Source organism: Meriones unguiculatus, chromosome 21 (assembly GCF_030254825.1).
Source record: "Meriones unguiculatus strain TT.TT164.6M chromosome 21, Bangor_MerUng_6.1, whole genome shotgun sequence".
Taxonomy (NCBI): domain Eukaryota; kingdom Metazoa; phylum Chordata; class Mammalia; order Rodentia; family Muridae; genus Meriones; species Meriones unguiculatus.
The window spans coordinates 9,500,848-9,526,976 of NC_083368.1; the positions used below are offsets into that span (position 1 = coordinate 9,500,848).

Here is a 26,129-nt window from a genome sequence, read left to right on the forward strand (position 1 = left end):
CTGGTGAAATCACAGCCAGGGGTCCAGCAGCAGACCCGCTACTAAATAGCTGACCTGAATAGTCACACAAATAATCTAGTTCTCTACTTGATCCCCTAATCATATTAATTTTCACATGTGAGGCCTGATCTTGTGCCTGTGTCAGAAACATGATCTATCAATAGACAGACAGCATGAGCAGCTTTTCTTCAGCCAGCTCAGGTTTCTGGGCCTCATCAGATTCTTACTTCAACATTTTACTGGTCAAGAGTAAAATAGCGAGTGTTCCCCTTACCCTACATGAGCTGCCATTGTTTTCTTGGTCCTGGCCATTCTGACTGGTATAAGATGGAAGTTCAATGTCATCATGCATTTCTGTAGTGACTAAGGATGTTGAACATTTCTCAAGTTTATCTCAGGTATTTGTGTATCATTTTTGAGTACTCTATTTGTTCTAAAAACCCATTTTTAAATTCATTACTTGTTTTCTTGATATTCAGTTTTTTAAAATTATTTATAAATTTTAGATATTAAACTTCTATCAGAGGTATACTTGCCTAAAAAATCTTTTTCCATTCTGTAGGTCACCACTTTGACTGATGGGGCCCTTTGCCATACAGAAGCTTTTCAGTTTTGTAAAGCCCCATTTATTAATTGTTGTTCTTAGTGCCTGTGTTAACAGTGTCCTGTTCTGCAAGTCTTTTCCTATGTCAATGAGCTCAAAACTATTCCCCACTTTGCCTTCTTCCAGCTGCAGGCTCTCTAATACTCTGTTAAGGTCCCTGATCCGTTTGGAATTGGGTCTTGTGAGGGATCATAAATAAGGATTTATTTGCATTCTTCTAAATCCAGCAATAAATTTGACCAGCACCATCTTCAGGTGCCTCTCTCCTATTGGCCAACCATTATGTGGTATGTGGTGGTGTCATCCCGTGGTGGCTTTTTAATTCCCTTCCATTGCCTTTAACAATAATTCTGCAAAGATGATGACACTCATTTTGCAGGCAAGAAAACTGAAGTCTCATATAGTTAAATGAATTCTTTATGCTCATTCTACAAGCATGAACCAAAACAGATTTTGTGTGTGCTGTTGTTGTAATTGCTAGCTTTTGAAGAGCTGGGAATTGAACATGACATTTCACAAAAGCTAAGCAAGAGCTTTACTGCTGAGCTCTATTTTCAGCACCAGAACTGAGTTTTAAATGAGAACTCTTTCCAAAGCTTATACCCCTCTTTTCAGTCATCCTTTTCTCTATGTTCTCTATTAAATTCACTATTCATGGGTAAATGACCCCTAGTAAATCTATACTCCCAGCAATATTCCAAAGGGATACCTTTAATATAAATTCCTTCTTAGTTAGCTGTTTATAATAGTCCTCCTTTTATTTAAGCTTTCTTAGAAACTTAAGGCTACTTTTATATCAAGGCTATATTAAGGCTTTTTCCAGACACAAGGAAAAAGTATGCTACGTTGTTTTGCTTTGTGGTATTCGGTGACACTAGGGGTTGTGTTCAGTAAGTGTCTGATTTGAAGGATCAGCTACATATTACTAGTGAAAGGCGATCTGTCTCATTCTCAGATATTAGTTTCTAATAAATTAGATTTAATATATCATATGGACATTTATAAGGCTGCTCTACATGCAGCATCATTGATTTAATATTGATCTGGTTTATGGCTTGTGTGTTTAATTTAAAAATACTATGTCAGACTCAGTATTTAATGTGTTTGGCTTGATAGCATTTTGGCTCAATGTTCAACTGCTTGATTTGATAAGAAATATATTGCTTTGGGCATGAAGAAAATTTTAAAAGAATATTATCAGTAAACAGTAAGCAGATGTATCATTGTGGAGAAATAATTACACTTTTAGCACAGAAATCTGAAGTGGAAATATCTGAAAAGATTTGGTGGCTTTGTTTAGGTAAACAGTGTCTTCTCAGCTGCTTTTAATTAAATAAACAGCAATGAGTAGGCTTGCAGGGCTTCTCAAAGGTAAATAATTTTAGCAAATGAAAACATTGACTTTCTTGGGGCTTTCTTTGTATAAGAACTAGTCTGTGTGTTCTGGTAAGCTTCTGCTTAATAAGTAAACAACATACTCCTATTTGTAGTTTTTTATCCATTTGCATTCTGAAAATCTCTAGCTTCAAAACATCACGATGAACATTTGAAGGTCTAATTGGCAGCGAGACAGAACGCAAGGCCCTATGCTGTGTGTCTCCAAGCGTGCATTCAGAGCCATTGCGTTTTAAACTTCTTTGCAATGTCATTTGCCTGACTTGCCAAGAGAATGAATTTTAATGTTCACTGTGACTGCTCTTTCCTGCCAGGAACCCCCTGTACTTCCTCTCAGCCTTCTCCACTGTTCAGCATCCTTTTCGGAGCAGTCACTCCAGTGAGTCTCGCTATCACACAGCCCAGGGCTCCCAGGACATTCTTCGTTGACTATCCTCCTCTTTTGCCTCTCAAATGTGTTAGTTACAGTTCATTCAGCTCTTTCCATACCTTTTGCGTTCTGATATTTTTCTCTGCCTCAGTGAAAATTCTTGCTAGGTACTTTAATGCCAGATTTTGGTCCTTCGGTTCTTGGTACATTCTGTATCCACGGCTGTGTTTCATGCTTAAATTTCCATCCTTTGAATATAATATTCTTTTGCTATTTCAACTACATACAGAGTCACCTCTCTTGCATAGGAAGCTTTCTGTTCATTCTCCCTAGCTCAATGGGATTTATGCCAAATTCTTAATAATCCCCACAGGAAAGACTAAAACATATTGAGTCAACGGAACAGAAAGTGAGCCCCTCATGCTCTGTGTATCCTCCCATACACCCTGCGAGACAACTGGCGGCAGAAGGTACTCTTATCAGCTATGAAAAGAAGCTCATTTAGACTAAAACTGCCCAATAAGAGGGATATTGGATTTCACCAGGCCACACAGCCTGACTGCAGATTCATGATGTCAGTAGACTCGTGTACTGTTGTCTCATGTTGGGCTTCCTGCCTCACTGAGGTTATTCTTCATCTACATAGTATCTTACCTAAAACCACACAGTACCTCCATCTCCCAGCCTCTTCCACAGCTCACTGCCTCTCTCTGTTCTTCCACTCTTCCACTCCTTGCCTTTTCCCACTCTCTCTCTCCCCCTTTCCTTTTAACATTTATTTTTACTCTGCTAAACACAGATGAATTTTTAAAGCCCCACTCTCAGGAGGTTTACAATTAGGACCTGCTGAAAATAATAATAATTTTTCTTCTTAAGTTGCTGTGTTTTTGTTTCTTTTTGCCAAACTCCTCCTGATTAATCTTCCTTGTTCTCTAAGATCTAATCTAATCCAAAGCAATTTTCCCTTAAGAGAGCAATTATAATTATTGTTGTGTTTGCATTTTAATTTGCTTTATACTTATTCATTTTTATTCTTACCAAAATACATTCACCTTGAAGGCAGGGTAATAATATTAATGTCTAGACTAAATCTAAATCTTCTATCTCTTCCTCTACCATCATCTTTTTTTTCACATTTTGTTTCTGTTTCCATTTTATTCAAACAAAAAAAGTCTCTCCATCTCTATCTGTGTATAAGAAATATGGTAAATATTATATAAACTACAGCTTCAAATGAGCATGCATTATATTTCTTATTGTTGTTCATCACCTTAAGGCATACAAAACCCACTCTAACGTCACTAACTAACTCCAACACTTTCTAGTAGTTGTCTCTTTAAGTTTCTCAACAATTACATATGCATTCTAAATTAAAATAATGTAGTGAATAAATATCGCTACAATACTTTTCTCCCACTTTAAGACCAGCATTCGTAAGATCAGGGAATAAGGTCATCTTTGTTCATTTCTGACATTCAGCCCTCTGATGTATTGAAAGACAGTTCAGACCCAGCCAGTGTGCTTAGAGATAAGTGTCAACCTGTAGCAGTTTGTAGTCCCAATATCTGAGCTCCTAGAGTGCTCAACATAGCTTATTTGGAGATGAGGAAATTTTGAATCACTGTCATTAATGGACACTTTTAAGCATACAGAAAGTTAAAAGTGTTTCACCTAAAATGTAGAGTTGGACCAGCCACTTCAGGTACACTTCAGGTAAATAGACTAAAGGTAAATTGCAGGCATTTACTGATGTGAAAAAGGCTTTTAGATGATTGCAAAAAGTCTCATGAAAACAGTTTTATCATCATTGAAACTCCATGTAATTTTATCCTAAGTAAATTTCACTTTCAAATGCATCATGTAAGTTTGAGATAAAATAAACCTTACACAGTAACTTCCATCTGCTTCCATCAGTTCACTGGAAAACAACATGATTATCCTCATACCAAAGCAAAAAATCATCTTCAGGTTCCATTTCTAGCCAAAATAGAAAAGGCAGCAAATGGGTATGACCTTTGAAACTGCTGTAATAACTCACTCAGAACGCCTTTTCCACTGAGCTCCTGGCCAAGTCCATAGCCAGCTCAAGACAACATCCCCCAAGAACTGTAGACTTGTATTTCTTCTGTTAGCTTATACCACAGGATGAAATTCAGGCTGCCAGAGCAGCTGAAAACTAAGGAAATATACAAAAATGGAGAATGAACAGCAGCAAGAAACCCAATGAGGCTTCCAAGCGGCTGTCAAATGATTAGATCTTGATCTTGATCTTAGATCTTTGATCTCCAGTTGCGTGTGCACCTGGTAGAGCCAGGGGATGCTGCAAAGCATCATCTAGAGAACCACAGCTGCCTAGGAGATGAAATTAAATGTAAATCTTACCAAATATATGGCTAGAAAATGTGACATGACAGTAAAGTTCCAGAAGAACTTGTAGAATGAAAACCGTCTTCACAAATCCAACATCTTCAATCAAGGACAAACTTGGCACATTGGTGTCTACAAAAAGTAAAAAAAAAAAAAAAAAAACATTCTGCCTGTCAACAATACTATCAAAAACGTTTAAAAGTCAAGCCACTCAATGGAATAAAACATTTGCTTTACATATATACCTACATATAAATATACACATTACAAAAAATTTTCTTCTCAATATGTGAAGAACTACTAAAATCAATTAAAAAGTATATAATTAAAAATAAGCAAAAGGTTTAAGGAACTACATCACAAATGAAGGTATACAAATAAGTAAAAGAAAATTTATGTAATTAAATAATGTCAATATTATTAAGGAAATGTAAATTAAATTGGTATAATTTTATATTCCACGTTTAAAATTACTATGTTTAAACAGACAAAAATAGGACCAAATATTATCAAAATGAAAGACCTAGAGTTTTCAGGCTTTAATATTGTATACTGTAAAATAACCTTGGAAATCCACTTATCAAACCCTTATCAAATTTTCTCTAAAATATGGGACCTAGCCTCTGGCTACTCATTTCAATCCCAAGTGTTTACCCAGAAAACATTACTATTTTCTGCTGTACACTGTATTTGGGTTTGGTTTGTCCTTGTTTTCCAAAATTCTTAAGATGCATCACGTCATTTATTTGTTCTTTGTGATTTTTAAAATATAAACAGGAATATAAATTTTTCTAAAAACTGTCTTTAATATGTATCAGAATTTTTGTACAAGAATTTTTGGGAGATGAAATGAGTGACTCTCCAGGAAAACTGGCTGATAAAACAAATTCAGGGTCTTAAGTTTAATGGTAGGCATGTGGGTGTTGAGAAGGCAGCAGGTAAAGGGAAGAGTGAGAAAAGAAAGAGGCAAATTATGCTACAAATGAGGCTCATGAATGAACATATTTGAGGGCCTCGGGTCAGGGGCTAGACTCAGCAAAGACAGCTTATGTACTATCATAGTCTCTGATGGATTGCTTTTTAGATGGTTATGAGAATGTTCTGACTAGTTTTGGTTCAAAGTTTGTCTTGTCAGATAATAGAATAGTCATTCCTACTTGTTTCTTTGTTTGTTTCTTTAATGTACCTCTTTCCATCTCTTAACCTAGTGCCTTTTGAGTTAAATGGGTTTCTTCGGTGGCAGCGAGAATATCGATCTGGTTCTGCAGTCCATTCTGCCAGCCTGCAGAATGGAAACCACTAATATTCAGATTTATTAATGACAGTTGTATGTTCATTTTGTTGATTTGGTGGCATTTTCTTGGATCTCTTTTGATTAATTGTTCTGATGTGTTTATGTTTCCTCTGTACTCTTTCAGGTGTCCTTCTCTTCAGTCCAAAGTATTCCTTTTAGCATCCTATTGAGATATTTTTGTGGCATAAATTCCTCTGATCTGTTTGTGTGTGTGTGTGCGTGTGTGTGTGTGTGTGCGCGTGTGTGTGTGTTGGGTATAATAATCTCTGTTGGCAGTTTTGAACTTTTAGAACTTAGAATGCATCTTCCCAAGCCTGTATAGCTTTTAAAATTTCTGTCGGGGCTAGAGAGATGGCCCAGGGGTTAAAAGTGCTTTTGTTGTTGCAAAGGGCCCAACTTCAGTTTCCAGTACCATATCAGGCAGCTCACTATAACTCACTATATATACAAGAACTGCCTATAACTTCAGTTCTTGTATAATGTGCAATAGACTGTGAGTTATCATCATCTTGAAGTGTCTTATTTCCAAATCCCAGCAAATTAATAATGGGGGAAATGCCAGGTTCAGTCATTTCAAACCTGACAAAGCAAGTAAGCTCACCAACACACCAACTCCTAGTCCCAGAGCTGATGATTAATTTTTCACTTCATTTTAGAAGAAAATCTTCTCATTTGGTTTAGGGAAGATTGTTTCTACATTCTACACTGGCACTCTCTTTTCAAGATGGAGCGGTGTTCAAACACTGAGTTTTTCCTTTAACTCACCCTGCTGCAGGTGTTTCAGGCTATAGCCACCCATTTACCTAAGCTGTCTCTGTGTAGTCATTCTAGAAGAATATTCTATGTTCTAAGTGCTCTTAGTGTAAATGGGATAATTATACCCAAGTAAGACTTGTAAATTCAAGGCAATACATTAAGTCCCCACAATGTCTTGTCTCAGATTAAACACAAAAGCCTTCAGTTTGAATGTCCACTATGGTAGCTACTAGACTCGAGGGACTTTAAATTTAAATCAAGTAGGATTAAATTATTTCTTAATTTTCTTTGGTTAGTTTGATAAAATACCTGACAAAACAACTTCAGGGAAGGAAGATTTAGTTTATCTCTTGGTGCAGCTCATCCTGGTGGGGAATTTGAGCAGGAGGAGTTTGAAGCAGCTGGTTATATCATATCCAGAATTAAGAAGCAGCTAGCCAAGGAAGGCATGCTGCTGCTCTACTCCTTCTATGCTCTCACTCGCTCCAGAATCCCAGCCAGGGAGTGATGTCACCCATAATGGGTGAGTTTTCCCAACTCTTTTTTTTTTCCTTTTTTTTTTTTTACATTATCATTTATTACAGTTTTTTCAATTTGTTCCTGGCTGTTGCCCCCTTCATCATCTCCTCCCAGTCCCACCCTCCCTCCTTCTTCTCCCCTATGCCCTTTCCCTAGTCCCCTGATAGGGGAGGACCTCCACCCTACTATCTGACCCTAGCTTATCAGGTCTTCCTCTGTGGCCTGGCAAGGCTGCACCCCTCCCTCCCAGGGGGCGGTGATCAGAAAGCCTGGTACTGAGTTCATGCTAGAGAAAGTATCTGCTCTCCTTGGTTTTCCCAACTGTTTTAACCCAGTCAAGATAATCTCCCACACCCAAATCCAGAGGTCTGTCTCTCAGTTGTAGATGCTGTCAAGTCAACAGCCATCACAAATAGAGTTAATACTTTGTTTTCTTTGTCACATTACTCACCTTTAAAATGGTAAAGAACCTTGCATAGCTAGTGGTTACCCTATTGGATAGCATAAATATGAAGCACTGTCAACATTTCAAAATGTTCCACTGAGCTGTGCTTACATTACATTACATGAATGCTCCGAGTCCATGCTACTATACAGAGAGTAGTAGCCAATACATGTTTACTCAATGATTTCTCATAACATTCTGTTAGTACTTAGTCACTTCCCGTGTTTGAAGATTGGTAGATAGAGACTTGAATTAACAGAGTCTGGGAAATGAAGTGATTCAACAGCAAATATTCAGCTTGTACCAGGGCTGGCCCCTAAGAAAGTGATGGGATGAGGTGAAGAAGAAACTGTCCAAGCACACCAGGAGTTTGCAGTTTCCATGATGTCTAACAAAAGGAACAAGATGATGTGATACAGTGCTAAAGTGCCATGAGAGGGAAGCACAGTAGTGCCACAGGATCATGTAGGAGGGACGTGAACACAGCTTCAGGCCAAGAAGGGGCTTCCAGGGATAAGCCACACTTGAGCAGAGAAGAAATTTGGTATATGTAATAGAGATGAATCAGAGAAAACTGTAAGCAGAAAGCATTCTCAACAAAGAGGAAAACAAATTCTCAAGAGAGAAAAAAAGGAAAACACAGCCACCTAAGAAAATAAATGAAAAATAAGAGTAAATGATACTAATGTAAGTGAATCCAATTGAAGGTAAAAAATCAAATTACTCTTATGAACGTTACAGTATGTAGTTTATTCTACAGTGTAATTCCAAGGTTAAATTTCCACATCAAACACTTTCAAGCTGGAGAGGGTGGTTCACGTGCAATGCTAGCGCTCTTCGGGCTACAGCAGGAGGCATCAGCAAGTGTAATCTTTGCAGAACAGCAACAAAAAACTAAAAGCATGCAACAAAAAGATGTAGAGGTATTTTTATTAGTAAATGCATCCCTTAAAAGTGTGATTTTTTTTACTAACATAAATTATAATTCAACAAATTTTACTCAAAATTGTCTATAGTCATGTGTTTGCATGCATATATAACACCCTTACATTTGTAAATGTAACTGCACACAGTATTTATCCCATAATACTCTTACTTCTCTGCTTAGCTTTCTGTCATTTTCTCCTTTTTTACCTCCAGCCCACTAAAAGGTAAGCAATAGGATACATTGTATTATTCCATATTTTTCTCTAAGCTTTATTAGAGAAAACAATATAGCATGTAGCATATACTCACATATTTATACAATTTTGGGTTACAGGATTGTATTCTAAGTGATGTCTATGCCTTGCTTTTTTTCCTTCTGTAAATACATAATGCAAATCACTCTTAGGCTGGCAGGAACAGATTCTTTTAAAGGTCCCATCATGTTCCACAGTGCATCATCATCCCTTGAGCAAAGATCATTACTGTTGTGTCCAATTTAGTGCCACAGTAAACAATGACACACTGAGTACCCTCTGCCTTTATCTGACTTCCTCCACCCCTTCTGAATTACAACCCTAAGGATAGGATCACTGGGCCAGAAAGTCATTGTATATTTTTAATTTGCATAGATGTGACTTTTAGAGGAGAAAAAGTATAATAATTTTCCACCAGCTTTGTGAGAGAATGCATGTTTCCATGCATCCCCATCAGCAAAATACACTAAATGTCAGACCAATAGATCTAAAACAGTGGCCCACTGTCATTTTATTTGATACTGACAAAACCACTGTTGTGTTTGAGTGTTTTCGCAGTGTTTGCAGGGCAAGTGCATCTATCCGATTTTAACTTGCTGCTTCAGATCTTTCAGCTATCTTCCTTTCAACCTACTATTCTTATCTATGTAACAATATTCATGCTTTGTCCACTGCATCCTAATGTTGTTCTAAAACTTATCCATCATTTGCCAACTTTAAAAGCTACTACCATAGGAATCTTTTAAAATCTATGTAAATACTGTAACTTTGTGTGTATCATTTCTGGAATGCACAGTTTGTATAAAATTCATTTTATACATGTACTATATACAAGGTCCTAGTTTTTCTTTTAATATGGATTTTTTGTTTATTTGAACTGTTTATCCTCCTTAGAAAATACTATTTTAAGTTTTTATCAAATGAGTTAATGGGTTAAGGATGTACCTAAACTCAGTAATGCTGTGCTTGCCTAATATGCATAAGGCTCTGAAGTAATGGTGTAACAGTAGTGGTGTGTTTACATAACATACATGTGGCTCTGGGCTCAATCCCCAACAAAAAGAAAAAGAAATAAAGGAAACATTACCAAACTCATTCTATGAGGCCATGGTCACCTTGATATCTAAAGCACATAAAGACCCAACAAAAAAAGGAGAACATCAGAACTATCTCTTTTAGGAACATTGATGCAATAATATTCTCACAAAATACTCACAAAACAAATCCAAGAACACATAAAAGATATCACCCACCATGACCAATTAGGCTTCATCCCAGGTATGTATGGGTGGTTCATTATACAGAAATCCACTAACGTAATCCACCACTTAAACAAACAGAAGGAAAAAGACCACATGATCATCTCCTTAGAGGTCGAAAAAGTGTTTGACAAAATCTAACACCCATTCATGTTTAAAGAGTCATGGAGATACAAGAGATACAAGTCACATACCTAAACATAGTAAAGACAATACACAGCAAGCCTATAGCCAACATCAAACTCAATGGATAGAAACTTAAATCAATCCCACTGAAATCAGGGACAAGGCAAGGCTGTCCACTCTCTCCATATCTCTTTAACATAGTACTTGAAGTCCTAGCCAGAGCTATAAAACAACTAAAGGAGATCAAGGGGATACAAATCAGAAAAGAAGAAGTCAAAGTATCATTATTTGCAGATGATATAATAGTATACATAAGCGACCCCAAATATTCTACCAGAGTTGTCCTTCAGCTGATAAACAACTATAGGCAAAGTGGCTGGATACAAAATTAACTCAAAAAAATCAGTAGCCCTCCTCTATACAAAATACAAAAGAGCTGAGAAAGAAATTAGGGAAACAATACCATTTACAATAGCAACAAATAATATAAAGTACCTTGGCGTGACTCTAACCAAGTAAGTCAAAGACCTGTATGAAAAAAACTTCAAGTCTCTGAAGAAAGAATTAGAAGATATCAGAAGATGGAAAGATCTCCCATGCTCATGGATTGGTAGGATTAACATAGTGAAAATGGCCATCCTGCCAAAAGCAATCTACAGATTCAATGCAATTCCCATTAAAATACCAACACACTTTTTTATAGAACTTGAAAGAACAATTTTCAATTTCATATAAAAAAAAACAAAAAAAAAACAGAATTGCTAAAACAATCCTGTACAATAGCAAATCTTCTGGAGCTATCTCCATCACTGATCTCAAGCTGTACTATAGAGCAATAGTAATAAAAACTGCATGGTACTGGCATAGAAACAGAATGGTAGATCAATGGAATCGGATAGAAGACCCAGAAGACCCACACACCTACTGATACTTTTTACAAAGAAGCTAAAACAATATAATGGAAAAAAGGATAGCATATTCAACAAATGGTGCTGGTTTAAATAGATGTCTACATGTAAAAAATGCAAATAGGTCTGTATTTATCACACTGCACAAAACTAAGCATAAGTGCATCAAAGATCTCAACATAAAACTAAACACACTAAACCTGTTAGAAGAAAAAGTGGGGAAGACCTTTGAACTCATTGGCACAGGAGACAACTTCCTGAACAGAACACCAACAACACAGGCTCTATGATCATGAAACTAAAACACTTCTTTTAAGCAAGGGACACTGTCATCAGAACAAAACAGCATCCTACAGAAGGGGAAAGGATCTTCATCAGCCCTATATCTAACAGAGGGCTAATATCCAGAATATATGAAGAACTCAAGAAATTAAACACCCACAAACCACGTAATCCAATTAAGAAATGGGGTACAGAGCTAAACAGAGAATACTTAATAGAGGAATATCTAATGCAGAGAAACATTTAAAGAAATGTTCAATGTCCTGAGCCATCAGGGAAACCCTGAGATTTCACCTTACACCCATCAGAATGGCTAAGATAAAAAACTCAGGTGACAACACATGCTGGAGAGGATGTGGAAATGGGGGAACCCTCCTCCACTCCTGGTGGGAATGTAAACTAGTACAAACACTTTGGAAATCAATCTGGCACTTTCTCAGACAATTAGGATTCGGCTATACCACTCTTGGGCGTATATCCAAAAGATGCTCAAGTACACAACAAGGACATATATTCATCCATGTTCTGAGCAGCTTTACTTGTAATAGCCAGAAGCTGGAAACAACCTAGATGCCCCTCAGCTGAGGAATGGATACTGAAATTGTATACATCTACACAATGGAATAGTACTCAGCAATAAAAACAATGTCAGTTAGTTACAATAGTAAATAATGTGTTAAAAATAGATTTATACTTGCATTCTATAAGTCAAAACATATAGTTGCATAAATAATGTACATACAAAAACATTTTTGATAATGTAATTACATATTGTATAATAATATCTTAGTATTCTTTTATGTTTACTGATAATATAGCTATTTTTAATCCTTTTTAGCTCTTTGTTGATGTTGACATTTATAGGCATTTTTGCTTGCTTATTTGTTTATTTCTAGACAGGGTCTCAACTATGTAGCTCTGGGCTGTCCTGGAATTCATTAGGCAGACCTAATTCTTTGAACTCACAGATCTGCCTGCCTCTGCCTCCAGAGTGCTGGGATTCAAAGCATGTGCCACCAAATTGGCTCTATAGGCTTTTTTAAGACTCATAAAAATAAGCTTTTGAAAAAGGAGAATAAATTAGGTGAGTATTATAGACATTCAATGGCAAGTAACAATGGCGTGCATTCTCTATCCCACACGCAGTCATATAATTTTACAGTTTGTTTTAGTAGCATTTCTCTTGCTTACTCTCCACTTTTGTGACTTCCTTACCTTTCTTTTTTTTTAAATTATACAGAGTTTTATTCATGATTCACATGGAAACAGAGTATAGAAAAGACTAGACCTCAAAAGACAACACTCCATGGACAGTGCTACTTTTATGTTTTATTCTAAGTATCCAGCCATACTATTAAATAAAAACGATGTGTCCTGATCTAAATAATCCATGAGCTTATGATTCCATAAAACAGACTGTGTTTCTAAGATTATATACAGCACAATTGGTGCAGTGTTCCATGCATGCTTATATTTAAAAGTATGAATGTAACAGACTTTATTTTGGGAATGATGTTAGGATCGTTTTCTGTTTTAACTGAAGCTGTAACATGAATAGGAATGAAGAAGGAAGCCTCTCTTTGTAAATCCACCCTCTTTTATGTCAAATACTCAGTCATAAAAATCTTGTCTTTAGAAGTATTTTTCTAGAGGCCAATCCTGGCTCCACAAGTCCAAGCACATCACTGAAAAAACTTCAAAGTCATTCCCAAGAGTGAGCTAAATTTAGAGTCGTAGCAGAGAGTAACAATCATAAGCATTTTAGTTACTATTTATAGTAAAATATGTGGCTTCAATTCCAGAGCATTCAGGATTTACCAACAAGGTAATCCATCATATTTGTTTGTTACATTTATTTTTCATACAATATGTTCTGATTATGGTTTCCCATTCCCTAACTCTGCCCAGATCCTCTCCACCTCCCTACCCACCCAAATCCACATTTTTTTTTCATTTCTCTCTCATTAGAAAACAAACTGGCATCTAAGAAAAAAATAATTAAAAAACAAACATATAGACAGAAATGAAAAAGATCAAAGAAAAAAATACAACCAGAAACACACACAAATATGTAAAGAGACACACACATTGGCACACACATAAATTTCCTAAAGTCACAAGATCAAAAGACCTGTTGGGGAAGAAGGAAGAGAAGAGGAAGAAAGAGGAGGAAAGAAGAAGGAAGAAGAAGGAGGAAGAAGAAGGAAGAAGAAGGAGGAAGAAGAAGGAGAAAAAGAAAGAAGAAGGAGGAGGAAGAGAAAAAGAAACCCAGACTAAGTATTGAGAGACAAATATACCTCCAAAAATACCAGAGTTCATTTGACTTGGCCATCTATGGCTGGACATGGGGACTGCTCTTAAGAGTGGTTTGTATACCAACTGAGACTCCGTTAGTCCATTAGAGAAAACTAATTTTTCATCATTTTTAAAGAAGCCTAGGAGATAGATAGATAAGTAAATAGATAGACAGATAGGCAGATAGACAGATAGACAGATAGACAGATAGACAGATAGACAGATAGACAGATAGACAGATAGACAGATAGACAGATAGACAGATAGACAGATAGACAGATAGACAGATAGACAGATAGACAGATAGATAGATAGATAGATAGATAGATAGATAGATAGATAGATAGATAGATAGATAGATAGAGATAGAATATCATAGTCCTTTTCTGTGGACTTATAAGTGTTAAGAGCATTAGCTATGTAATAACAAGTTGTGCCCCCTGCAAATGTCTGTTCCTCCAGCTCCCAGCAGAGACTCTGTCTAGTGTCTTCCGTGTGTATGCACAGGCATCCACACCTGCACAAGCATGTTCACATACATTCACACAGACAAACATACATGTGCAAATATACATGTAAGTAAATAGATAAAATCTTGCAAACTAAGAAATTCACTAAAATATCCTCACCAAAACTAAAATATTGCTAAAGAGATTTACATGCAAGAATGAAAGTTTAAAACAATTATCAAAAGAAAAAATTGAAGACATTTCAAAATAGTTAAATGACCATGGCAAATCCCTTTACAAGTCATTCATACAGTGCATTTTAGCTGTCTAAAAGACAAATCAATTGCTTTCATCCCTCAGGCTTATTTGTCCTAGTCAAGAAACCAATAAAGCGTTGGGATTATATTCATATGATCAGATGATCATATAAATATTTGCTAGTGTTTGCTAGTGTGTTAAATGTCTACATCGAAACTTACTGACCTTTGATCGCCATCCTCTGGTAAGTTAGTATCAGGTGAAGCATTTATGAAGCAATCATCAGGTGAAGGCCCAACCTTCATGACTAGATTAATACAGTGTAAGAAGAGTGACTTAGTGGCTTATTTACAGATTATGTCTATTACAAAAGTCATCTCTGACTCTTGTACATGTTTTCTTGGTGTACACCCTCTCTGGTTCTTACATTCTTTGACTTGTCTTCCTCAAGGTTCCTTGAGCCCTGAGGGGACAGGTCAGATGGAGCACATCCCTTTTATTGCTGAATGTTCCATTGCTCTCTTTCCAAGGTCTGACTATGGGTCTCTGAATTTGTTCACATCTGCTGCAGGAAAAAGCTTCTCTGGTGATAGCTGAGCAAGGCACTGATGATCATAGTAGAATGTCATTGGGAGTCATTTTATTGCTATGTTGTTTGGTTTGTTGGTTTAGGGCATTGTTTTTGTTTCTGTTTTGGAACGATAGCTTTTCCACTAGGCCCCTGAGCTATCTATCCTCAGGTTCTTGGTCTGCAAACAGTGTCAGGCCTGGGTTCTATCTTGTGAAGTGGGCTTTAAATCAAATCGGATATTGGTGCCACCATTGTTCTAGCATATCCTGCATGCAGGACAGAACTGCAGATCAAAGCCTTCTTCTCTTTCTTATGGTCAAACATGAAACCCTCTGTGGCTTGTAGCTCTTCCAAGACCAGTTTCCTTGAGTCTGGCATCACTGTCCTGTGATGACATCCAACTAAACATGCTCTTCATGAAAATAAACCTTGAGTGTTAAAACAGTACATGGCTCATTTTTTTGGAAACCAGGGTTTAATCTTGGAGAGATTTGTCTCCGGTTCTCCACAGATGCCACCAGCTCTCTCCTGAAGACCAATCACAGTTTTAGCATCCTTAAATTTATCAGTGGGGTAGACTTGTTCAAAATGTCTATTTATAAGCAGCTGAATCACCTCACTGACAGTGTAGATCCAAACTCTCTTTCGTAGAAAAAATGCTTATAAAGCATGAAAGCAACTTCAACTTGTTTTTAAACAAGTTACAGTATTTAGAGTTTTAATAAAGAAACTAAGATAGCCCTAACTTTACAAAATACTATTATTTAATATTTTTAAAGTGTTACTGTTTACTGAGTTTTTTTCTCAATTTACACATAACGTTGAATAACTGAAGGGTATAAGCTCACCCTTTGTCAGGCTCCTGATTTCTTCAAAAACATAATTAAGCAAGTGTGGAAAAGAATATTTTTGTTTTAATGTAATTCTTTTATGCACTGTCATTTTCAATGTTCTTCTATCACAGAGAAGGACATTCTTTTGTCCTTCACTTCAGAATGTAAATCATAAACATTTTACCAACAGCTGTTCCTTATTTATTATATTTTTTATTTAGTATAGGTTTGCATGTGTGTTGAAACAAAACATTCTTTAAAAATTTGTGTTGACTTATCTTAAACACTTTCATATCATCTTTATGAAAGCATGTGCCATATGATGACTATCTTAAAGCAGAAATTAAATTTTCAACATAAAGCACACAAAACTATGGTAGGTCTATATTTGAAGCAGCAGTAAACAAAACCATATCTGTATTTGAATAAATATATGTATGTGTATTTGTATGTGTGAGTGTGTGTGTGTATTTGTATGTGTGTGCATGTGTTTGTGGTGGGTGTGTGTGTGTGAATCCTAAATACTTAAGTGGACTTAAACATGATTTAATGTGCTGCATATGGTCAGAAGTGATGAATGCTGCTAAATTATCAATTTGCCTGTAGTGGAACAGGCCAACACCTAGGCCCACATGTAATACATATTAAAGCTATCTCATCTTGAGGACTTCTATGAGCGGTGAATTACAACGACCAAGATAGATCAATTCTGGGTTAATCACAACTCTGTACCTGTAACTCTCGTCCACTTTATCACTGTGTCCACTGCTGGCCACTGGTTAAAACAATAATGAAGTTTGGTGTACAATGTTAGAATTTATTTCACTGACATTATTCTCAGATCTTTTAATTTTAACGTTTTCCATTCTCAGGCTCAGTTTAATACTAAACATCTTATCCCTTCAATGGTGAGAATCAGAAGAGCTTAGAGAGTAACAGTCACAGCAAGACTTAGCATTTTGCATCCACAGAAAGTAAACAAGTCATCACCTTCATGGTTTTAGCAAACACCAACTTTTTCTTTTAAAAGCTCAGTTCTTTTATCTTACTAGTATGATTGCAGAACATCAAAGAAGCAGCATTTTTACAGTGCTTGTCACATACTATATCACAATATATTTGCTTACATAAATGTATTTCTCAAATTTGATGCTCTGTGCCTTAAAGAGGGAGATTCTGTACCTCACCTGCATTTGCTTTCCCATGGACAATGTCTCCATGAGATCATGTCTTTAATATTGTGAAGTGAGCATAGCAAATGGCCCTCAGCCTGAGTTCCATATTGGTCGCTATCATCAGTATAGCTTGGAGGAAGCTGGCTCTCTGCATCTGTGACTTAGGTGCTACAGATTCAGCTGTCTCAAAGTGTTGGGAATATCAAAGAAATATCAAAATGTTAGAAATATCAAAGAAATTCATAAAAAGGGCATTTTATACATCTGAAAATGTCTGGCATGTTATCTATACTGATTTTTTTTTAAAAAAAGAAATACTTGGGGGTTGTCAATAAGGAAAATTTTTATCTTACTGTTGGGTTTAAATGTCATCTTTCTGAAATTGTTTCCAGTCAATTTCCTTAATAAAAGAAAAGATTATGATTACTATTTTCTGTGGATTTAGGTTTTGAAGTGAGCCTATAAAATTTTTACTAAATTAGAGATCCACATAAGAATGAATATGTATCTCTTAACTCTATATCAAGATTAGTAGGATGGTAAATGGTAAGTGTATTCGCTTATATTGTGGCTTCAGGTTACACTGGCAGGCCCTACCTAATAAACTACCAAGTGCTTTCTTCATCGTCTCATGATGAGAACCTTGGAATAGGAACACAAGAACAGGGGCAGTGACAGACAGAAAGAAATATGTCATTTCCATTGCACAGTGAGGAGCATACGATTTAAAAATACTTTCTTTTTCTTTTTCTCTTTACTGGGCCAGAAATGCAAATATTTGAGAAAATGACATTGAAAGATTACATTTCCTCATCTGACAGGAAGAAACTTGTAAAAACAATGATTAGCTTAGTATAGTGTGCATGAACAAGAAGTGGTCTCCACAGAGTATCTGTGTTTAATCAGTTAGGTACATAGATATGGAACTTAAATATTTGAATTTTTGTACAACTATTTCAGTAACCAGAATGTTTGAGCAGACTGTCCCTATTCCTCTCCACGAAAAATGAATTTGCTTTATGTTTCAGCAGAAACTGTGACTTGATAGCACAGTAAGCCACAGCAATTGTGTGATTTTTCTCAATGACCCAGCTACAAACAGATTAAGGAGAGGAGCTCAAGACTGACATCATCCACAGAAATTCAGCTTCAGGTTCTTAAGAGATGCATGAAAGCTGTCAGCACACATCTCAATGGAAAGTCCTTAAACTGAACCTAAGGGAATTCTGTGGCTATACCATAGGGATCTGACAACCAAGCCTTTTCTGAGGGTTACCGCACTTCTGGAGCTGCTAGGAGGTCTTCTGTAGTGACCATCAGTGGGTACCAATGTCCACCAATCCAGTAGGACCTCTATTTAAGTAGGGTTTTTTTCTATTTTATTGCATTGAAAATATTCTTTCATGCAATATATTCTTATGGTGATTTCCCCTTCCCCAAATCCTCTGAGACTCTCCCCACATCTTTACTAAAGGAAAATTTCATACAATGAATTTATCATATTCATGACCTCATGACTCTTCCTCCATCCTCCCTACCCACCCAACTTTCAGTTGTTTTTTTGTTGTTGTTGTTTTGTTTTTGTTTTTGCTTTTGTTTTTTATTTTCCCCCATCTGGTCCATACCTATTCTTAGAGATGGAGCTTGCTCTGGGCTGACACCAACCAGGGGTCCAATCATTGAAGAAGGGTCCTTTCTTCTTACAGAAGCTACTAAATGCCAAAGCTCCTCAGCTAGTGGTGGGATTTTGTGCCCACCTACTTCTCTCCACGCTAAGATTTTGTCTAGCTTGAGCTTTTGCAAGATGTGTGCATGTCATCACAATTGCTGTAATTTTTATGTTCAGTGCTTCTGCTGTGTTCAGAAAAGACTATTTTCTTGAAAGCACCACCCTGCCTCTGACTTTTATGTTGTTTTCATCCCTTTTTCCACAGTTTCCTGAACCTTGGGAATATAGCTGTGTCTAGTCAGGCCTGAGCACTCTGCAGTTTCTTCTTCTCTGTACATTAACCATTTGGGGAGGGTGTCTTTGTCTCAGTTGTCATCTACTTCAAGAAGAAGCTTCCCTGATGAGAGATGCACTGTTCTATGGGTGTATCAATAATTCATTAAATGTCTTTTTAAAACTATGTTCGTACAGTATTGAGTCAAACACCACAGGTTCTTGGCCCCATTAACAGTGCTGAGGATGAGTTTTATCTCATGGAGAAGGCTTTAGATAAAATTCAGAAGAGATGGGTTACTCCCAAAGCATTCATGTCACTATGCGCAAATGAGCATATTCTGTGTGCACAGTTCAAAGATGGTGACACTGATGGTTACTTTTCTCCATTAGTGTACCATGACATCTTTATACCTTTACTTTGGGTTCATGGAGAATAGTGGCAATAGATATTATTTTGTGGTCTTCCTCACAATTGCGTCTGGGATATATGAAGAGGAAGCACTCAGATACCCTCTTGCCCTTTGCTTAACCTAAAATGAAGCCCCACCCTGGTAAATAAATCAATGGCATTCATTTCAGCTGCAAATGCAAACATGACCTCAAGAACGAAAGCCAGTTGAAAACTACTGAAACATCCACCATCTAGTCAGGTGGATTGGATATTTCCTAGACCAGCCTTTCAATTATTTTCTCTCTTGAAAGATGGCTGTAGACTTTGCTGATGAATATTTTCTTAATAGTTTAAATTTGATTAAAGCTTAAAACCATCCAAGTTAAAACCATCCAAAGGACAGTGATTGCATGCTAATTAGGCAATGAAAAATACCAGGAGCATTTTTAAAAATTGTTTCATTGGTGTTGCTATAGGCTATTCTTGCAAAATTTCAGTGCTTCTCTACTAATTCACTCTGAAAGCTACCTAACATTAAATTGCAAAAAAAAAAAAAAAATAGTACATGTAATAGCAATGATACTGAAGTACGGTGTGCCACAGCTCACAAAGCAGTAACAATAGCACTAGAATACTTTTCTAGGAGCACAGTGGGGCATCCCTGACAGCAGAGGGCCATTCTAAAGAAGCTGGAAGAGGTCCGAGGTGGCACAGTTTGACAAAGAAGATAAAAAGTCAAAAGGGGTTCCTGGAGGAAGTTCTTCTTTTTTTAATTAAATTTTTATTTTTATATTAATTACAGTTTATTTACTTTGAATCCCAGCTGTAGCCCCCTCACTCATTCCCTCCCAACCTCACCTTCCTTTTCTCTTCTCCTCCCTGGCCCTCTCCAAGTCTGCTGATAGGGGAGGACCTCCTCCCCTTCCATATGACCCTAGCTTATCAGATTTCATCAGGGCTGGCTGCAATGTCCTCCTCTGTGGCCTGGCAAGACTGCCTCTCCATTGGGGGGGGGGGTCAAAGAGCCAGCCGCTGAGTTCATGTCAGAGCAGTCCCTGTTCCCCTTACTAGAGTAACCTACTTGTATGCCAAGCTGCCACGGGCTACGTCCGAGCCAGGGTTCTAGGTTATATCCATGCATGGTCCTTGGTTGGAGAATTAGTCTCAAAAAAGACCCCTGTGCCCAGATATATTTGGTCCTTGTGGAGCTCCAAGTTTTAAGGTCACTGATATAACTCAAAAACTGAAGGGTTAGACCAAGGAAGCTAAAAAATAAACCAGAAATTTAATGTCTAGTATAAAGAATAAGAAAAAGGAAAAAAAGAAAAACCTGTGGAATAATTCTGCAAACATGAGACTCCGTGCAGAAGAAACTTAGCCAAATATTCCCAGTTTGTCCCACATCAACACTGTAGGACTCTCTCCATGTTAAGTTTTCTTATGCTTTATCTGTAGAAAATGGTTCCTTGCAGTAATGCTTCATCAGGAGCAACAGAAACTTTTAAAAGTTCTGTACATGCTCTGTCAGGATTGCTGAGATGAATACTCCCACATTTAGAGCTTCCAATATTCAATGTAGTAAATTTGTTATTTGATCTCGAATCTTTATTTCTAATAAACAAATCCTCTCGTGATTTTGATGGTTGTAGTCTGGGGAATTGCCCTGAGGGTTGCAGGCCATTTATTATGAGGACATTTTATTGAAAAAAAAAATAGAATTCTCCTGTCTTTGCCTCCCAAGTACTGGGATTAAAGGCATGCACCACTATGCCTGTCTCTGCTTTCCAAGGCTGGCAGTATAGATGAGCTGACCTGCCCACCCAGAGTTTAACTACAGTCTGGAGAGCTGACTCTCTAATCCTTTTGCTTGTATAATAAGCAGGTTAGCCATTGAGCCATCACCAATGCTTTCTTTTCCTTTCAATAATGCTACATTCTGTTTTTAATATAAATAAACTAACTTGAGGTTTTATTATTTGTTCTATGAATTCATTAAATTTTATCTTTATCTTTAATATTTTTCCAGATAAACATTATTGAGATGTGTTATAATTGCTTCTTTCCTTCCTTTTTAAAATTTTTAAGTTTTATGTTGTCTGTATGGGTGTTTCACTTAAATATGTGTCAGTATACCATGTACACGCCTAACGCCCAGGAATGCCAGAAGTGAGTGTCAGATCCCATGGGATTAGAGTTACATAAGGTCATAAAATAACATTTGGCTATTAGGAATCAAACCCAGGTTCTCTAGAATAATGGTTCCCCACCTGTGGGTTGCAACCCTTTTGAGGAGTTGAACGACCCTTTCATAAGGGTGGCCTAAGACCAGCAGAAAACACAGATATTTGCATTATGATTCGTAACAGTAGCAAAATTATAGTTGTGAAGTAGCAATGAAAATAACTTTATGGTTAGGGTCACCACATGAGGAACTGTATTGAAGGGTTGCAGCACTAGGAAGGTTGACAACTACTACTCCAGAAGAGCAGCCTCTCTCTCCAGCCTCTTCACAATAAGTTACTTTTTATTACTGTGACATAATGTCTGAGGAAACAACTTAAGAGTAGAAAAATCCCAGCTTCAAAAGTTTTGCTTCTGGCATTGTTGCTTCTGGTAAGGCAGAAAGAGTCACGATGGAAGGATATCCAGAGAGGAGGGGAGCTCATCACCTTAGGTGTGGCAAGAAGCAGGGACAAAGAGGAAGGGCCCAAGAACAAGAAATATCTTCCAATGCAGATAGCCTGCTGCTGAGAATTATGCCCCAACTCCCAAGAGTCTGTCTGCTATGATCCTGTCAATGAATTAATCCACTGATGAAGCCTATGCTCTCATGTTCCATCCCCTCTGAACCATACCACCAGCTACAGCCTTACAGCCTCGGTATTTCAAACATGATCTTTGAGGGGAAATATGACATATCCAACCATAACTGCATGTTCTCATATGAGTAATTGTTGACTGAAAAAAATCATTAGAATATGTTGTAGATGACTCACTATGTGTTTCCATTCCCAAATGTTGATACAGAAGCTGTAGAATTGTTTTCCTTATTACAATGACTATCAAGAGAAAGGGTCTCTTTGGAAGGGAAAGTATAGCATAAGATAAAATTTTCTAACACATGTTAACAAAACACTCAAGAGAGATTTATTTTAGCTGTAATTGTAAGAGCTCCATAATATATATACAGAAAGAGATGAACTCAGTTAAACAGAGTGAAGCTTATGGATAGAATTACAACTGTAATTTCTCCTTAATTTGAATTGTGAACATTTATGTAAAACATAGGTCATGAGGAAGACATATGAGTGTGAAGAAATGTGCCTAGTTTAGAGGCCTAGTAGCCTAGCTGAATCAGCATCTCTCAACAATTTTGGAAGCATAGATTTTAAAGGTCTAAGTGGTAGGACTCACTGAAAGCTCAGAGACATGCCTTTAACATTTTTCCAGTCTACATGGCATCCACAGCTTAGGGATCCGTTCATTATAAGCCTCGTCCCCTGGAAGTACAGCTAGTGTTCAATTCTCACCACGTTTCTAGAAGTAAAGAGCTATAGACTAATAAATATGAGTTTACATAAACACATATATCCTATAATTTTGCATATACTATTGTAATATTTATTATTCAATGAATTTTTAACCTTAAGTCCTGTTTTGTCCTTCCCCCATAATGTCACAGGTAAAATATGGAAACTATGCTTTTGTGTGGGACGCGGCTGTGTTGGAGTATGTGGCTATTAATGACCCAGACTGCTCCTTCTACACTGTGGGAAACACTGTTGCCGACCGCGGGTATGGCATCGCGCTGCAGCACGGCAGCCCCTACCGAGACGTCTTCTCACAGAGGTAAGGCTGTTAAGTCATCACTTCATCATAGCCTCCTTCATGTTACGAAAAGCATTATACAAATCCAGTTTCTGGAAGTGGGTCTTACAAGAAATTTCTTGTCTGAAGCTTGTTCTATTTCTCCATAAATAAGGAAAAAAGTGTTGTTGCATATAACTTCTTTTACTCTCCACAGTTTTGTTTGCCAGAGTATGTGTGCTACAAATTACAATGGAAGCTCAGCAGTCTAGGCTATGCTGGAGGAAGTGAACAGCATAAAGCTGTGGAAATTAACTTATTTCTAAGAACATGAAAACACGATACGTACTTTGGGACCAAATTAGAATACTAATTTGCAGATATATACAGGAGATATTTTCACCTGAATTTTATAAAGGAAATGGTAAAAACTTTAAAATCCTCCATCTGGTATTAAAATGTATATGGAGATGTTTGCCATGGAACACAAGGAAGAGTTTATAAAAATGATACATTCAACTTCAAACTAGAATGCTACATGATAGGAAATTGTTTAAAAAGAAAGTTTGATAATATTTTTTTAGCTTAATAGTTTCTATTGGAGAGAAACAGAGTGTTGCATTCAATTTACAAGAAAAATTTTGGCATCAGAGAAGGCATTGTCTTCTAGGTAGAGATATTGTTTATATGACACTATTTATTCCCTTTTTATTTGATACTCTCTAGAAGATAATGCTAGACAAGAAAAGCACTTAGGTTCAAACAGCATGAACTAAGCATACATTTCAGGTGTGGTTCTTCAAATTGTAATAGAGCAAAAGGGCAGGAGATTCAGAGGGCAGGCAACTACAAAGCACTTGTCCATGACTTACACATAGTTTCCACTAAGAACCATAGAAAGCAGACTTTTCTCCTTTTCTGGAAAGAGAAGATTTATTCTAAATATCTGTATTAGTCAGGTGCTCTAAAAACAAAGAAACAAAAAGCAAATAAAAATCAGAATATCGGAGACTTACATTAAGTTATTTCTATACATGAGCCATGAGGACTGAGTTCTGTTATGAGCTGTGAGTCACTTAATCTATTTTTTGTTCATTTACCAATTATAGGCCCAGGTGAGCAAAGCATCCTAGTGTAGGTTAGCCTGTTATCGTGGCAAAAGAGAATGCTAAGCACTGACTTGCCTATCTCATGGCTTTCTTAGATGTGGCAGACATCTCTCTACACCCACCCCACTAATCAGGTTCAAAGTCAATGGGGCATCCCAGTGTCCTCCCACTAAATGAAGGTGTATACAGGTATAAACAATTATGAAATATTCTATCATACATTCTTGTTCTACATAAATAAGACAAAACACATATAACTGAAAAAGCAAAAAGTGAGGTCTAAATAATTATTAATCAATCAAAACACATTTATTGATGAGCAGATTCTAAAAGGAACAAGCTAGAAAATCAATAATACCACAAGGAAATTGAATACATTATACTTGCAATTTCGTTGGAAATCCAAAACCCATTCACATTAAATAATAACAATATAGACATGTCTGTAAATGTGCATCTATGCATGCATATACCTAAAGAATACCAATTCCATTTAGGTGTTTAGTGTTAGATTGTGTGGTTGAAATGTGAAAAGAAATGAAAAGAATACTAAATAGAATTAAGCAATGGGAAAATGATTAATAGCTCAAGGCGAGCCTTGAATTTGACATCCAGAAGATTAGCAAAAAGCAGTTAGATTGAAAGGAAATAGATAATTCATAACCAAATATAGAGACCACAGAAAAGAATAGACAACAGCAGAATGGGTTGAGAAAAATAAGGAAATTCATGTCTTAAAAGACATTTGAAATGTGTATAATAGGCCATAAGCAGTACAAAATCGTATTCTCTGTTCTGGAGCCCATGAGTAAGACAGCAACGCTGGCATTAAAGGGAACATTATCTCTATCTTACATGAAGGATGGAATCGAGTTGGCGAAGACTTAAGTAAACATAGCATCCTGAGACAGTGAAGGTTTGATCTAAACTGGCCAAAAATGAATCAGGGAAGAAAAAATAGAAAAGCTGCTTCTGAGAAACAAGGGCATTGTTCATTTGCATGCGTGATGGAAAGAACAGGCAGAAACACAATGCAGTTCCATGTCAAATGACCAGCAGGAAAGAACAGTGAGTCCGTAATATCAGCTGAGCAGCTGGAAAAACGATTATCGATTATTCATCATGGTTAATTGACTTTCACTCCACTAAAGATGCACTTAGTTATAAGATCTTATTTCTTAGTCTTTTATGCAAAAAAAAAAAAACTGCAGTAAAAATTAAAGCAATCAGAGAAATATCAAGTTAATCACTCCCAAGCCCTTGTTTCTTGGCAGATATGGAGTCCTTCCTTTATCGGAGATTTTAATTCTGAATAAACATAGTCCATCTAACTCCTAAAATGCAATATTAGGCACTGGGCATTGTTTGCCTCTGTTTTATCTGTATCATTAACACGGGAAGCTGGAACTGTCCTTTTCTATGTGGTCACTTGGTAACAACTGTCTGCATTCTGATTCTTTGTGCATCTGGAAGAGATGGAGCCAGGGCTGGAATATGACTGACAGCCAACCGTGTGTCAGCTCATCTTTCTAAATACGTGTGCGACATTAGCCTCCCCCCCCCAATCTCTGCCTGGAATCAGAATATATCTGTAATCAGTCCCTTTGCTATTAAGAAAATAGGATCATTTTATTAACTGTTTTTAGGATTGGGAGGGGAGGATGGAGGGAACTAGAGGGGGGATACAAAGTAAAAAAAAAAAGTGTAAATAAAATAAAATAAAAATTAAAAACAAAACAAAAAAAATTATATAGAACATCAAAGGTACCCACTATCAACACAAAATTCTT

The 26,129-nt window shown here is 36.8% G+C and overlaps 1 protein-coding gene across 2 annotated transcripts in view; it reads left to right on the forward strand.

Moving 5' to 3' along the window:
- Grid2 (glutamate ionotropic receptor delta type subunit 2) overlaps window positions 1-26,129 on the forward strand; it is a 1,564,629-nt gene that overhangs the window by 1,379,549 nt on the left and 158,951 nt on the right. For both annotated transcript variants that reach the window (XM_060374191.1, XM_060374189.1), the window contains exon 14: window positions 23,106-23,272. In XM_060374191.1, the coding sequence (XP_060230174.1) occupies window positions 23,106-23,272 (167 nt within the window). The remainder of the gene's footprint in view (window positions 1-23,105; window positions 23,273-26,129) is intronic.